The sequence below is a fragment of the Scardinius erythrophthalmus genome (assembly GCF_964197995.2).
Source record: "Scardinius erythrophthalmus genome assembly, chromosome: 6".
NCBI lineage: Eukaryota > Metazoa > Chordata > Actinopteri > Cypriniformes > Leuciscidae > Scardinius > Scardinius erythrophthalmus.
Window position 1 is genome coordinate 23,714,522 of NC_138226.1, and position 17,222 is coordinate 23,731,743.

The window sequence follows — 17,222 nt, forward strand, 5'->3', positions numbered from 1 at the left end:
GGTCCGCACGGACAACATGGCAGTGGTGTCTTACATAAATCGCCAGGGCGGCCTCAGGTCAAACACCTTGCACGCCATGGCCAAGAGTCTCATTCTATGGGCTCAGCACAACCTGCGCTCGCTGAGGGCAGCGCATGTGCCAGGCATTCTGAACCAGGGTGCGGATATGTTATCCAGAGACAATGTTTCCCCAGGGGAATGGTCTCTCCACCCTCTGACGGTATCTTCGGCGAGGCAGAGGTCGACCTCTTCGCCTCTGAAGACAACGCTCATTGCCGATTATTTTTCTCAAAGAACACGGACGCACTTGCCCAAGAATGGCCGAATCGTCCGCTGTATGCTTTTCCCCCGGTCACGATGCTACCTCAGGTCATCAAACGGATCAGGGAAAGCAAATGTGCAGTGCTTCTTATAGCCCCTCTCTGGAAGACCCAGATCTGGTTCTCCGAATTGACACAACTGTTGAAATCAGCCCCATGGCCGGTTCCCTGTGAGCAGAGATCTCCTCACACAGGCGAACGGGAGGATCTAGCATCGACTTCACGTATGGCCCCTCAATGGGTTTTCTGGGTGCCTCCCAGATAGGGTGTTGAAAACCATCACTGAAGCAAGAGCACCCTCAACCAGGCGCCTCTACGCTCAGAAATGGAGGGTGTCCTCTGGCTGGTGCACTGCTAGGAGCCTGAACCCCCACTCTTGCAAGATACCGAGTGTACTCGCCTTTTTACAAGAGCTTTTGGACGCGGGTCGCACCCCCTCCACGCTCAAAGTATATGTGGCGTTCATAACAGCATTGCACGCTCCTGTGGCCGGACAATCATTAGGAAGAAACTCCCTCATTGTCCGCTTCCTTAAAGGGGCAAGGAGGCTAAACCCTCTGCGCCTATCTGGGACCTCTCCACGGTCCTGGAAGCACTAAAGGGCGCCCCGTTTGAGCCACTTCAGTCTGCCGACCTGAAGCATCTCTCGCTCAAAACCGCTCTTTTACTGGCGCTCGTCTCCGTTAAAAGAGTGGGCGATTAACACGCGCTGTCTTCGAGCGTGTCCTGTCTTGAGTTTGGACCTAACGACTGCAAGAGCCGTCCTTAAGCCAAGGCATGGTTATATTCCTAAAGTGCTCCCCACTCCCCTCAGAGCACAGGTTATTTCCCTAGCAGCTCTTTCCTCACTAGAGGACGGAAGAGACCCAAATTTACTCTGTCCCGTCAGGGCCCTCAGAGTGTAGAGCAGTCTGCCTCGTTCAGACAGTCAGAACAGCTTTTTGTGTGCTTTGGCGGCCGCACCAAAGGTCTCGCCGTCTCAAAGCAGAGATTATCGCGCTGGATAGTTGACGCTATACCGCTGGTTTATGAGTCTAAGGGCCTTAGGCATCAGAGCTCATTCCACAAGAGGTCCCCCATAAAACATGGGCCCGATATTATCCGGTCCTGTTTTACACAAACTATAGTTCATATATATATTATACATTATATATCATTTATTAAGGTTTGGCCCTCATTAGGCCCACTCCTCTTTTTTCCCTTATGAAGCCCATAACTGACCGTCTTATTGGGTTCATACTTTATTCTTAAAGGCTTCAGGCATCTTGCCTCAGGCTAATATTAGAGCGAAGTTAAGCACGTACAGCGTTTTCGAAGGGGGTTCCCATAGCATAAGCTACTTACGCAATAGGAGAGACCTCTCGAAAGGGAACCGAGGTTACGTTAGTAACCAAGACAATATAAATTCTCTGGTTTAACTTTTATAATCATCCTCTGTGCATTTGATGTACAGGCTAGATCACACTCAATAGTGCAGGTCTGACTGGGAATTGTAAAGTTAACAAATATAAATGCCTGCATTTTAGATTTAACTGTTTCGATAATTTTTTATTGTCATTTGTCAATTATAGTCATTTGTTGGAAACTAGGGGGCCCTCCCCCCTACAACAACGCTAACGACTGGACATAATAAATATTTTGTCCAAAGACCAGTTGCATTGATTAATAGGTCTCAGTTAGATTTTATGTGAAATTTAAACCAATTGATGTGTGACCATAGCCATGCACACGTTCTATGTACAGCACAGTATTTACATACAAGAAGTTGACAAGACTGTAATGCTAAAAATAAATTATTAAAATAATTTCCCTTGTCCTATATGTGTAAAGGTGAATGATGTATTATAGATTTGCATGTGAATAATTTTGGCCTGGATAGTCTTATGATCTATGCCAGGTAGAGATGTTCTAAGATTGTCATAGTGATGGTGTGTATTGTGTATGTTTGTGTATAGGAGATGGGTGGTGTCTATCCTACCATAATCTGTGTTGCATAATTTAGTTCTGGTGCTACACCGGGAGGCCACATACAGGAGCTACTTCTGTAGTGTTATGAGGTGTGAGCGGCCCCTTGAAGTTTCTCCGATCCCATCTCCTACATGTAAAGTTGTGTGTGTCCTGCCCGATGCAGGCGAGACCAGACCCTTGCGGAATCTGTTTCTGAAGAAAGTCAGTTGTCAGCCTGTAAGGAAATAGACCTAGAGAGGAAAACACAGTTTAATATTGAGCCTTTACACAAATTGCATTAAAATAGATGGTACTATCTCAATATTTATTTGATGGCCTTAGACAGACAGTTGTTACTGATGGTTCTGATCATTTAAGATTTTATGCCATTAGAAGAAAATTTGTTTTAGTTTACAAAGACATGTCTCATTATCATGATCATGTTTTTGCAAAGAAAAGGTCAATTAAACTGAGTGATAATGGTCAGATCTGACTGCTATTGCAGTTGAACTCACACAGTCTGCTGTGTTGTGACATTAACCCTGGAGAACCCAAGAACCCTTTTCTTCTTTGGAAAATTATGAACTATGCATTAAATTACTGCTATAAGTTCACTGAACACCAAAATATCCACTTTTTCAATTTTAACCCTTTATTCCATAATTTAGGATTAGGGCCAAATTTGACCCATTGGGCTTTAGGCGTATAATTTCAAAGAATCACAATAACAAACACTGTCAATGCAAACTATTTTAAATTTAGGAAAATAATCAGTCAACCACACAGCTACATTTAACAATGTTTATTTTTTTTTATTTTTTTTTTTACTTTATTTGTTGCATGATAAACCTGGATTCCAAATGTGGCCAATGGAAACAAGAACACAAGGCCAAAATCACGACTGAAAAAAACTTTGCTTATCCAAAAATCTGTTCTGCTAGAGAGAGGAACTCACACTAGACATTGTGGTAGTCTTTGAAACAATTTCTTTTTTTTTTTGTTGATGCAGAGAGGAACTGCACATTTTTCACAGTGCATTTTAGTTTTGAGGTCCTTGCACATATGCCAAACTCCCTGAAAAGATATACTACTTTATTAGTCTCTGGCCCTGTACTACTGAGGTAACTTATTAAAATATATTATACAAATGAAATTATTTCAATGCTTTAGCCAAATACAGGACTGTCACCATTCTCCAGCAAAGTAACTCAGAGAACCAAAGGGTCATTTTTGACCCAACATTTTTTTAACCTATACACCCAGAGGGTCATTTTTGGCCCATCGTTTTTTGAACTAGCTCAGAGTCACTAATTTATCCAAAAATAATATAAAACGTACTTCTAGGCATTCTGCAAGCTAATACTAAATAGATTAACAAAAAATACACAATTTTACCATCCGCTGGTTTGCTGAGAAGACGATTTTGTTTGGGTAGGTTTCCAGCTCAACAAAACAGCATGTGGTCAGCCATCATGTTACTACCACTCTGGCACTTGTGAGTTCAATATTCATCCACTAGGTGTCTCTATGCAGGGGTCAGAAGTGGCACTCTGGGCTTTTGAAGTTAAATTTGACAATTTTTTTATTTTATTTTTATTTTGGGTAGCAGCAATTAACAGCGGCCAAATTTGACCCCGTGGGTTCTCCAGGGTTAAGACACACAGGTCTGCTGGGGAAATCTCTTCACATGATGCTGTTTATTTACACTAGCCAAATCTGTTATCTTTTAGCTCATCAAATCACAAGATTTTTTCACAAGTTAGCATGACCATTTGATTATTTCCAGTGTTGCAATGTTGGTGCGGCAAAGCAAATAATCAAATGTAACGACATTATTAACCTCAGAATTTAAGTTTTTAGTTTTCAACCCTCTGTTAATAATAAATAAAATTTAAAATTCTCCAGAATAAAATTTGGATTATGTTATTCCAGTTTAGGTTTCATCACTTGTTGTGTGGGCAAACAAGGAGGTATTTGAAGTTAAAGCAAGGGATGTAATTTCTCATCTACGCTGCTGCTATTGTGATTTGATCTAATTCTCAAGCCCCACCGGATTTTGCGTTCTCCGTGCTAACTGGGTATTACTGACCCATTCTACAAATATGTCTATATGAGGTGCGTCTGAATTTTCCCTCGACACTTCTAAAAAGGCAAAAAGAATTTACTTACCACAACGGCTGAAGAAAGAGAAGGAGATCAAAACTCTTACTTGTTCCAAGTCCCAATATTTCGCTGAAAAGACACTCGCAATCTGGAGAATCACGGAGGGCCTGTCACCACTTTGTAAGGACCACCCATTGGCCCAATGACGGAATCCAACGCTGGGCGAAGGAATAATGCATGTATGTCTTTTCAGCGCTCCAGTTAAGTTCACTTAATTTATTGGAATTTAGTTTCAATATTACTTTAGCTCTACGCTTAATCTGACTCCAATTTCAAGTGATAATCAAATTTAGATTGTGTTTCTGATTAGAAAACAATCATAAATATTGATTATGAATTAATTTAGATCTCTAATTATTCTGAGCATCTCATAATTTCAAATATTCGTTCATTAAGGACCCAGTGTCGCTTTGAGACATCACGCCGCTAATGTGCGCTCACGATCACAAACTAGCCAGTTCTGAAATAGTCAGAGGGAGCAGTGCAACTATTTTACCCTAAGCGGCCGCTCACTGCTGACCCGTAGGTGTAATTTTTTGTAATAGTTGCAGCGTACAACATGCTAAGTCAGGGATAGTCAGAAATCAGAAGGTCTAATGATGTGCCCCATGCTCCATTCATTAGGCAAGGCAAGGCAAGGCAAGGCAAGTTTATTTATATAGCACATTTCATATACAATGGCAATTCAAAGTGCTTTACATAGAAGAAATTAAAATTATAAAAAGAAATGAGAATAATTAAAACAGTTTAGAAAAATAAAATACAGTACAGTACAAACAGTTGGACGAACATTGGCACAGTGCTCATTCATTAAATGCATAGCTAAACAGAAGTGTTTTGAGTCTGGATTTGAAAGTGACTATTGTAGGAGCACGTCTGATCTCCTCTGGAAGCTGGTTCCAGCTGCGGCTGGCATAATAGCTAAAAGCGGACTCGCCATGCTTTGAGTGAACCCTTGGTAGCTGATATGATCCTAGTGATCTGAGTGATCTGTTGGGTTTATATTCAGTGAGCATATCTGCAATGTATTGAGGTCCTAGGCCATTGAATGATTTATATACCAGTAATAATACTTTAAAATCAATCCTAAATCTAACTGGGAGCCAGTGTAAAGACCTGAGGACTGGTGTGATATGTTCATATTTTCTGGTTCTGCTCAGAATCCTGGCGGCAGCGTTCTGTATGAGCTGCAACTGTCTTATGGTCTTTTTGGGAAGGCCAGTGAGGAGTCCATTACAATAATCCACCCTGCTGGTGATGAAAGCATGAACAAGTTTCTCTAAGTCTTGTCTGGAAACAAAGCATCTAATTCTTGCAATATTTTTCAGATGATAGTATGCTGATTTAGTTATTGCTTTGACATGACTACTGAAAATAAGGTCTGACTCTATGTCACACCAAGATTCCTGACTTGATTTTTAGTTGTTTGACCCCTAGAGTGAAGGTATGCATTCACCTTGAGAACTTCATCTTTGTTTCCAAATGCAATGACTTCAGTTTTGTCTTTGTTTAACTGAAGAAAGTTTTGACATCCAACTGTTGACTTCATCGATGCATTGGCACAGGGAGTCAATGGGGCTGTAATCGTTAGGCGATAGGGCTAAGTAGAGCTGTGTGTCGTCTGCATAGCTGTGGTAAGCAATTTGGTTCTTTCTTATTATTTCGCTCATTGGGAGCATATACAGGTTGAACAGGAGTGGCGCAAGAATTGAGCCTTGAGGGACTCCGCATGTCATGGATGTCCACTCAGACTTATGATCTCCTATACTCACATAATAACCTCTCCCATCTAAGTATGACCTGAACCATTTTAGGACTATCCCAGAAACAAAACACATTAGTACCTTAGGTGTGATCTATCCTGGACAGAGATTTGCGGAAACACCAGGCTGCACTTTAATCTACTGGAAATAATGATTTCTGAAAAATGCAGATTAAATCAAAATGTAACATTTATTTGTCTCATTCCTCCGACTACGATCATGTTTGGCATCAACGGATGTGGAAATTGTAAAACAAAGTCTGAATGCATAAACCAAAGATCTCCACCATCAATGTTTTTTTCTGCAGTACACGTGAGGCAATCTCATCTGCACGAGCAAACATACGTTTGCAAGCCATGGGCTGCAGGAGAGTCCTTACCAGGTTCACACTTCTTTGCCAAAGATTCATGTGGTCAGTAAAGTGAGTGTAAGGTTGTGGAACATAAGAGGCTGGAATTGGACACTGACTGGCAAGAGCATCGGCACCACAAGGATGGCTTGTTTGTATATAAATGGCTGGAACTGAGAGATATTCACCAGCTATAGCTCCAGTGGGCTCAAATGGATCTGTGAGAATAGCATCAAAGTTGTAATCTTGCAGTTTATTCATCAAAGCTTTGTTGGAGAGCAAACCCTCAGCATTCCGGGTTATAAGAAAATTAAGCAGATCCATAGTGTTGATAAAACTCTGAAACCTGGCCAGATCTGTAGATAAATCTTTACTTATCAAAGTAGAAACACCTGCATTCACCTGCTCTTGCAGCTGGGTCTTGGTGTAGGGTACTGGATATGTCAGAGTAGTGGTGTGCTGTGCTGGACCCATACTCAGACTCGCTTCTGGGATGACGACCACCACCAGGTTTCCTCTACGGCCAAGCTCCTCCACCAAAGGCCTCATGCCTGTCCAGTGGCTGCCATCTGAAGGAACTACTAATAACTTTCCAGCCTCTGCTGATCCCAGGCAGAAAAGACACAAGAGCAACACAGAAGCAGCCATTCTAAAAATCCTATCATACATAATCAGCAATAATTACAAGCATATGAGCTTGTAGTATTGGTAAGAGCTAAGAAGATTGTCTTATAAGTCTGCAGGCACTTATGAATTTGCACAGGCTTTAATCCTGAAAGGGGTGTAATTGAAAAATTTGATTTTCAATTTTGATTCAATCAATTTCATTGATTTTCAGTAAGACATTGCAAAGAAATGCCATATGTTTTTTTTTATAATATATAGTCTGTATGGGGATGGGGAACTTTCTGTGATTAAATGTATGTTTATACACCTGGAGTGCATGAGCAAGACATTCGAGAAGTGGCTGGGCAGAGGATCGTATCTGTCTGGGGATATCTAGTCTGGGGATTTTAGGAGCCTAATGGCACAGATTAAGACTAATAGCCAAGGAGCCTTTCTGTCTGTGCATGAAGCCCTAGGGAAGAAGACCTTGAAGTGGGTATGATAAAACAGTATAAAAGCTGCCCGGCTCTTTCTCTCCTCGTCTCACTCCCTCCACAGTGTAACCTCAGTGTGGTTGACTGGGCCTATTCTTGCAAGAATAAATGCTTTTTAAAAGACTATTGGATTCAGTGTCTCTTACGCAGTGATGATGATGTTCAAGAAATTTTTGCCACAACAGGGGAGTTTAAACAACAAACAGTAGGCAGGGTCTGAAAAGTTGACAATCTCTATTCCTAAGCAGCAAAGCATGCCCTTAGTAACAGAGTGAGAAAAGTATCCAGATCTCATGAATTTAAAAAAGCTGAGTGATATTTTACAAATATTTAACTTTTTAAAATTAATTTATTACAATTTGACTAAAGATTTTGAAGGCAAACCTTTTTTTTTTTTTTTTTTTTTTTTTTTGAGAAAGTTCACTAGTGAATCATTTACAACAAGATCAGGAACATGCTGGTTCTCTTTACATTTGAAGCTGATGACAAGCAGCAAGGGCAAGATGACAGCTATTATATTGAATTTCTTGTGGGAAAAACCAGTGAAATTCAAACATTTAAAAGTGAGTCTCCAAATACTTTTTGGTGCCACTGTTGCATTCTGTAAATTGCTTGTTTTACTGATTTTAAACCTTAAAGGATTAGTTCCCTTTAAAATGAAAATTACCCCATGATTTACTCACCCTAAAGCCATCCTAGATGTATATAACTTTCTTCTTTCAGACAAATACAATCAAGAAAAAAAGTTATTTTTTAAAATATCCTGGCTCTTCAAAGTTTTATAATGGCAGTGGACCGCAACCAACAGATTGAAGCTCAAAAACGTGTATCCATCATAAACGAACTTCACATGGCTCCGGGGGGTTAATAAAGGCCTTCTGTAGCAAAGTGATGAGTTTGTGTAAGAAAAATATTCATATTTAACACATTACAAAGTAAAATTCTAGCTTCCGGCCAAACGTCCATACGCAGTCTACTTGCCCCTAATGCGCAACTTACGAAACTTATGATGTCAGAAGTAGCGTCGTGCATCATAGTGTAAATATGAGCAGTAAATATGAGACTCAAGTGGAATCTGTGTGTTCGTTTGGCCGGAAGCTAGTATTTTTCTTACACAAACTCATCGTTTTGCTTCAGAAGGCCTTTATTAACCCCCTGGAGCCGTTTGGGGTTTGTTTATGATGGATGGATGCATGTTTTTGAGCTTCAATCTGTTGCTTGCAGTCCACTGCCATTATAAAACTTGGAAGAGCCAGGATATTTTTTAATATAACTCCGATTGTATTTGTCTGAAAGAAGAAAGTCATAGGCTATACATGGCTTGAGGGTAAATCATGGGGTAATTTTCATTTTAAAGTACTCCTTTAAGACTTTAACCATTAAGACATTACCACTTTCTCACCTAATTTTCTTCCACACAGTCTGCAAAATAATCAAGCTGTTTTTTTTTAGTTTTTTTTTTTTCGTTATATTTAACAGAAAAAAAAACTACTTATCATAGATTTTTTTATTAAGACACCTTTCGGACAAAAGGTAGACTCTGAGTCCTCTAGCTATCAAAGCATATCAACCGAGCACATCAACTTTTTTACAAAGTACATCGACTGCTTGTAGCTTACTTATTATCTCTATTAGAATGTGCAAGCTCCTGCTTGCACTGCATTGGGGATCCAAAGTGCGTGAAAGTTTGGAATGTGGTTATATGACAAAAGGCATGTTTCTCTTGATGCTCTGATAGCGCAGGTATGATGCTGGAAATAATTTGTTAAAAGGAATATAAAAGAAGTTACTGATTGTCTTCATGTAACATGTGTAGCGTCTGGACCAATCAGACACAAACAAATTATGCATTATATTTAATCAATAATCCAGCAAACTCACTCTCCCAACAAAGGCCTGTGAAACTTCCCCCAAAACTAATATCATTCACAAGTGAAGCTAACACACTGGCAGAACGCGGTGTCCTGTTACAGGACACATTGACACTAGGGCTGTCACTTTTTATTAGATATTCGAATATGCATTCGAACATGATGTGAAATATCAGTAATCGAACTATAAATAAACTATCCGGTTTTTAAAGTGTCATGTGTAGGCTAGCGCATTTTTTACAGTCTATGATTAGACCGTTTGTTTTTTTATTTTATTGTTTGCCATCTCATCCAGTAGTAGTTTTAGGCCCATGACCAAATCAAGCGAATAATAGCCAACAGCCACCGTGTTTTGAAAATGGAAGATAACGCACAGAACGCCTGAGCGGACAATTACAACCCCAACTCAAAGTAGTGTCTGGAAATATTTTGGGTTCTACACCGCAGATGGTAAAGTAACCGTTAAAGATAAGGTAGTTTGCCGAATTCGTGAAAAAAAAGTTTACTTACCCATCCTCGACATCCAATCTTCACGCTCACCTGTCGAGTTACTAACCCCGCCTTCACACTGGCAGTTGAAATCTGCTCCGATACGGCTTTGAAACGACCGGAAGCCATTCATTTCCTATGGAGATTCGCAGACCGCATGTGAATGGGTCTGAACCCATAGATATATACACTAGATGTCGCCTGGGCTACGGCAGTTCATTGGGACGAATGCGTCAATAGAGCCGCCATCTTGGAACAGGGGAGCCCCTCCTCTATAATGCATCAGCGTAATGTAGGCAAAGGTCTAACGGAAATAAAATCACCATAAATCGTCATGAATGCGATTTTCTAGTTTTTATGGTTCGTTCCAACGGTCAGACATGTATTTATCATTGAGTCCAGAGGAAATTTAAGGTTTTGATATTAAGATAATTACTTCTTTTTCAAAATATAATGCATAGTGCTAGTAGGCCTAAGTTTATTAGTCACATTCTTCCACTTGAGTAAACTTAGAATAAACTATTGCTATATAATACATATATAAATGAGCAAAACTTGGCCACTAAATATTTAATATTCAATTATTTTAATGATCACAATAAACATTTTTTTTTATTAAATTGAACAAGCGCAACATTCAGCATTCAATCAAATATTCTAAAATATGTTTTATTAATAATAATGTTATTTCAACATAATATCTCGTTATTTCGACATAATATGTGTGCGTGCAACAAGCAAGAAGTGCATTTGTAAATCCGGTGACGCGTGCATTGATTTTTAGAAAGATCGTTAGAAAATTCGTCGACTCTGACATAATCACGTTTTTCTCCGCTTCAAACCTCTCCAACCGGAAACGGAAGAGCAGCCTTGCGTCAAACGCGGAAGTACGCGTGCATAGAGCCTATTGCGTATTACGGAGCTGGGGTCTCATTTATAAACGTGGCGTACGCACAAAAAGGGGCTGAAAATGTGCGTACACCACTTCCAACGCATAAGTTGTGATTTATAAAAACAAACTTGACGGGAAAATTTGCGCACCTGCACGCAAACTCTGACCCATGCGTACGAACGTTTTGTAGATGGAGCAGTTTGGCGACACCGATGGTGACCTGGAGTTAAGCGTCTTTTTGTTCAGTTTTAGACAGAAAATCTAAAGAAATACAAGATAATACAAATATAATTTCACTCACCAAGCCTGTCACTTGAAGCAAATATCCATCCCTTCTTAAATGTCCGCGCCAGCGAGCGCGTTGGGTCGTTTAGTGAAATAAACTGACGCAAATAACAGTTTAAATAAATAGAATAATGATTTAAACTATGTTTTACTTCTGATATAAACATTTAGATTAAATATGCCATTCAAATTAATGGAGAACACTTAAACATGAAATCATTACTGAGAAGTTACAACATTTTTTATATTCAAATTCAATCAATAGAAATATTTGTTGTGGATGCAATGTTTTTGAACACTTTTCCTGTAGCGTGGTGTGTTTTAATGTTTTAACCACAGAGATAATTGCTTATCATGATAATACAAGATTGTCTGAGAAAATAGTTTCGTGCAAATAATGCCCAAGGCCTATCTGCTTAAATTAAAAATATAAATCAATTAAAAATACAATTCGGCCAGTGGAATGTATTTTACACTATTTGATTTATGTATTCAAAAACAAGACAAGGATTGGCAAGTACATGATTTTTATTAATGTAATGTGTCTTGTACCGTTAAACGTTATCACGTGGATGAATAATCATATGCAAATGATATGCAGATGAGGATATGCATAGTAAAACTAGGCGTTGTAAGCTCCATATATGGTTATTTCGGGGAGGAGACGCATGTGCGCACAATCTTCCGCTGACTGGGATTTATAAAGTGAATTCTGCGCAGGTTCTGGCGTACGAACGTTTTTATAAGTCTGAATATTTTTTTGCTTACGTCATTTTTGGCTTTCAGGCGCACGTACACTTTTAGTAAGGTTCCTACGCACAGTTTTATAAATGAGACCCCTGGGGCCTCATTTATAACTGCGTACGCGCAAAACAGGCCCTGAAAGAGGCGTACGCCACTTCCGACGCATAAGTTGTGATTTATAAAAACAAACTTGACGGGAAAATTTGCGCACCTGCACGCAAACTCTGACCCATGCATACGAACGTTTTGGAGATGGAGCAGTTTGGCGACACCGATGGTGAGCTGGAGTTAAAGGAGAACTCCGGTCAATATTTTGTAAATTTGGAGTGCTGTCAATACAGAGAACAACGACAGAAATCGGTGTTGCCTACACCGTGTTATCCTTTTTTTTAAATTTGCAACCTGTTGACTTCAGTGGGGCAAGTTTTAAACCTGCTTTTAGCCTCTTAACATCCTTGATGTGTCATTACAAGTGCACAGCTAATGTGAGTGATTCCTTCAGAGTTAACACGGGTGAATCTGACTGCAGTAGATGTGAAAGATATTAATAAAAATGATGTTATTTCAGCCAGCGCACATACCTGTATTTTCTTCCTGTTTTCGGTCGAAGTCCATAGTAATCGATTGTCGAGTTCACACACATATGTTTAGTTACCTATGATCAAGCGAGTGAACTCGACAGTTGCATCCAATCAAATTACATGTTCAAAGGCCTGCTAGAACAATGGGTCATAAAGAAATTTCCCTCCAAAGGAAAACACTTATTGGCTCACACACCTTCAGAGGGTGACATCTTCACGCTTTAAAAATCACTGATCACAAGATCAGTTTTCTTCTCTCTTAGCTCTCTTAGTCCCTTTCTGAAATGCTGACGTGAAGATGATGCTGAACTAAAAGTTTCTAGGACCCTCCAAGTTTGTGCCAGGCTGCGGCCTTGTCTTTCCATTCACCAAAGATACTCTGACTACCACTGGTTCTCTCTCATCAAGACCACTTCAGCAAAGATCAACTGGAGCCTCAACAAATTGCATCAGGACAGTTTAATTCAAATGGGCGAGACATGCAAGCATCAAACTTAGTCTCATTATTTGATACATTAAGTATCCTTACCCCTTTTAAAGAAGTGCATGTCAGAACTAAACTGATGGTATGCTCAAGGCTGTTGATCTGCTGAATTTCAAACAATGCTATAACTTCTTGCTTTCCTGTATTCTGCTTCAGCTCTCTTCCCCTTGGTAAACTGTATGCATGTATGTGTATGTTAGAGTAGTTTAAGTTTTTAGACTAGTTAATAAAATCTTGTTCATGTCACACGTAAAGTTGTCCGTGTCTCAAGCTCATATCTATGGGGCGCCGTTTGTAAAGCGGCTCACGCTGAAAATAACAGCAACATTTTGTCACATTTAGCCTCAAACAATGTTTAAAAAACTGGTATGAATTTTTGACGGTCACTTTTTACCACATTTACAACAATATTTGTCAACTTAGAGATATTTTAAATAGTTAAATCTAAATATTAAATGTTACACCTAAATGTTAAATGTTAAATCTAAATGCTAAATCTAAATGTTAAATATAAATCAAAATCTAAATGTTAAATATAAATATAAATGTTAAATATAAATATTAAATCTAAATTTAAATGTTAAATATAAATGTTAAATCTAAATCTAAATGTTAAATCTAAATATTAAATCTAAATCTAAATGTTAAATCTAAATCTAAATGTTGAATCTAAATCTAAATGTTAAATCTAAATCTAAATGTTGAATCTAAATGTTTCGGGTGAAACTAAATATTTAACTAATATGCAAATTCAAAATGCAGGTAACCAGAAGTGCCATCTCATCCGAGGAAATGGACTCTTGGACATGGATTATCGTGATAATAACTAAAATAATATACTGCTGTTTATAAAAATATGTGATGAAAGCATCTACAAAATAAAGAAATGTAAAAGTAGTTAACATCTGGTGTTGTCTACCTTATATAGTCACGACACTGAGAAAATAGTGACTTAAGGTGGCCTCAAAGTTATATGGGAAAATGACATGTCCACTTTGATTGCCAATTCCAAAAGTACAATACAGTGTAAAAAGTAACATTTGATATTTTCATTTAAGTTAGTTTCTGACTAGATAGTTTGACTATTAAATACCATACTAACCATCATTTAAAGTGCAATCATCATTATTTATGTATTTACTATTGAAAGAACAGCTGATATTTAAAAGAACAGGCTACAAAATAGAACTCTAAATAGTTTAGCTTTTTACTCACAAGGTGGCGCTATTGACACATTTATCCATATGAACTGCATTCACTGCATTGAAGTTGCACTTCTCACAGTTTAGAGGCCCAATGAAGTGCCTTGAAACGTGCAGAATTATTCAATGTGTTGACGTAATTTCCACCGAAACAGGAAGACAGGGCGGGACATATCGAACAGCCCCTCCCCTTTTTAAGAATAGCTAATAGCTTTATGTTTATATCACAGCTCGGCCAGAGCAGTTGAGCTCAGTACAGCCCTAGTTTCCTCCTAATCTCTAACAGCGCGTGTCCTTCCTGTGAGCTGACGTGCACCAGTGGACACGCACTGTAACTGTTTCTCCTCCTAATCTCCTCCATATCGCTTTAACATTCTGTGCAGGATCCGATACATTTTCTGGTATGCGCTGACTCGCTCATATGATCCGCTCTATGCTAATGTGAAACCAGACTTAATTTGCCCCAATGGAAAGCATATTTACACTGTTTGAGTCATTCCCTATTCCATATAGTGCACTATGTGCCATTCACCATGTAGAAAGTAGTAAATGTATGAACAAGTGACCGATTTTAGCCACAGCTTCAGTGTCTATTTATAATGTAGGGGGAAGGATGCTTTAGATTCTAGAGAGCATTTGATTGGACAGAAAATCTGATGAGAAGCTTAAGTGCAGAGTGATGTCATCAAAATCATTGATCCATATTGGCGGAAGTGAGAGACTGAGTTTTGAATGCTTATATCTTCTAAATGCTTTTTAGCATAAATTTTGTCATTGTTTTGGAGCACACTAGTTTATAGATAAGAGAAAGGCTAACATAGACATACTAAAAGCCAAAAAACTTCCATCTTGATTTCATGGGGACTTTAACTGCATACATTTCCAGTAATCCAGAAGGAAGACGTGCTTTTCGCCCATGTATTTTAAAATGAGGCATGAACTTATAGATCAAACTCAAATAAAACCAGCCTCTATTTGCGTGATTACAGAGATGACATTTCTTTTAGCAGTTAATATCACAAATGACAAAGTTTTGCACAACATACAATGGAAACTATGATGCAAGTCAACCAAATGGTGCAAAACTAGCCTAATATCTATTAACCTAATAGCCTAAATAATATTGTGCCTTCACTCTTTAGAAACTTAAGGAACTGCATCTGTTTTAGAGTGAGTTTGTACATGGGAAAGCAATGGAATTACTGTGTTAGAGTTAGAGTAGTCAGATTTGAAATCAGATCTGAAATTGATGAAATAGTTGATAAGAAATGTATAAATAATAAAATGTACTGTTTTGATTGGAAAAATGTATTACATATTGAGAAAGAAAATGGTAATGTGTTTATGGTATAATGTGTATAATGTCTATTTACTGTTTTTCAGGTGTTGAACAAAAATGAGACTTCACTTTTCTTCCGAGGCCAAATTTAGAGAAACTTTGCTAATAGACAGTAAAGGCAATATTAGCAGTAGTGTAAAATTACAGATATTAAGACTTACTTGTGACAAAGGTCCTGCTTTCTTGCTGTCCATTCCTCCAATCATGACCATGTTAGGCATCAATGGACGTGGTACTTCAAAGGCAAAGTCAAAATGCATAAACCAGAGAGCTGCACGGCTCATGATCTCTACCATCGATGTTTTTTTCTGCAGTACATGTGAGGCGATCTCATCTGCACGAGCAAACATACGTCCGCAAGCCATGGGCTGCAGGAGAGTCCTTACCAGGTTCACACTTCTTTGCCAGAGATTCATGTGGTCAGTAAAGTGAGTTAAAGGTTGTGGAACATAAGAAGCTGGAATTGGACACTGACTGGCAAGAGCATCAACACCACAAGGATGGCTTGTTTGCATATAAATGGCTGGAACTGAGAGATATTCTGCAGCAATAACTCCAACAGGCTCAAATGGATCTGTGAGAATAGCATCAAAGTTGTAATCTTGCAGTTTCTTCATCAAATCCTTGTTGGAGAGCAGACCCTCAGCATTCCGGGTTATAATAACTTTAAGTATATCCATAGTGTTGATAAAACTCTGAAACCTGTCCATATCTGTGGATACATCTGCACTCAACATTTCATTAATTCCTGCATTTATGCTCTCTTGCAGCTGGGTCTTGGTGTAGGGTACTGGATATGTCAGAGTAGTGGTGTGCTGTGCTGGACCCATACTCAGACTCGCTTCTGGGATGACGACCACCACCAGGTTTCCTCTACGGCCAAGCTCCTCCACCAAAGGCCTCATGCCTGTCCAGTGGCTGCCAAATGCTGGAATCACCAATAACTTCCCAGGCTCTGCTGATCCCAGGCAGAAAAGACACAAGAGGAACACAGAAGCAGCCATTCTAACAATCATTCATAATCAGCAATTAATACAAGTATGAGCTGGTAGTAATGGCAAGAGTTGGTTGTTTTGAATTTCTGCAAGGCACTTATGAATTTGCACTTCTCAGCAGAGGTTTTAATCCTAAAAGGGATATTGCTACAGCCAACAAAGAAGGCAGGGCCTCAAAAGAATGTAAACTTCCACTCATCCACAGAAAAACCACTCCCTCAGCAGGTCCGAACAAACAAAAAACTTTGGGGGTGATAAACATCTTCTAAGTTCGAACTGCCATTGGCCAATGACGATGACATAATAGGCGGGAGTGCTTTGTCTGAGGGCTCCACCTTCTCATTCATTTCTGTCACTCCGTCGAGGTCAGAGTGAAAACATAAGTAGAGCTGCATTAAAAAGTTTTTTTTAAATTGAAATTAATAAAATTCTGATTCCTAAAATTGAAGAATGTGCGACGCTGTTTTATTGTACTTGAGTTGCTTTGAAGCAATAAATCTATCTAGGCCTATATAACTTGACTTTAATGAATGCTGTGCCAAACAGAACCGGTGCAATATCCAGCAATCATGTGATCAGCTTCTTAACTCTTCTTTTGTCAACAGCATCTCTTCATTTTTGTTGCTGCGTTTGATATGTTATTGAAAGACGGTGTAGAAGAGGTTTTGAAAAATAGGCTATACTATAAATTAATAATA

General features: G+C 39.0%; 1 protein-coding gene across 1 annotated transcript; it reads right to left on the reverse strand.

Moving 5' to 3' along the window:
• Window positions 1-2,330: 2,330 nt before the first annotated feature.
• LOC308691816 (UDP-glucuronosyltransferase 1A5-like) lies at window positions 2,331-16,533 on the reverse strand (the record flags this gene model as incomplete). The annotated part of the gene is made up of 4 exons (XM_081367379.1): window positions 2,331-2,518; window positions 6,731-7,144; window positions 10,054-10,138; window positions 15,691-16,533. The coding sequence occupies 4 exons, from the start codon at window positions 16,531-16,533 to the stop codon at window positions 2,331-2,333; spliced, it is 1,530 nt and encodes a 509-aa protein (XP_081223505.1).
• Window positions 16,534-17,222: the final 689 nt, after the last annotated feature.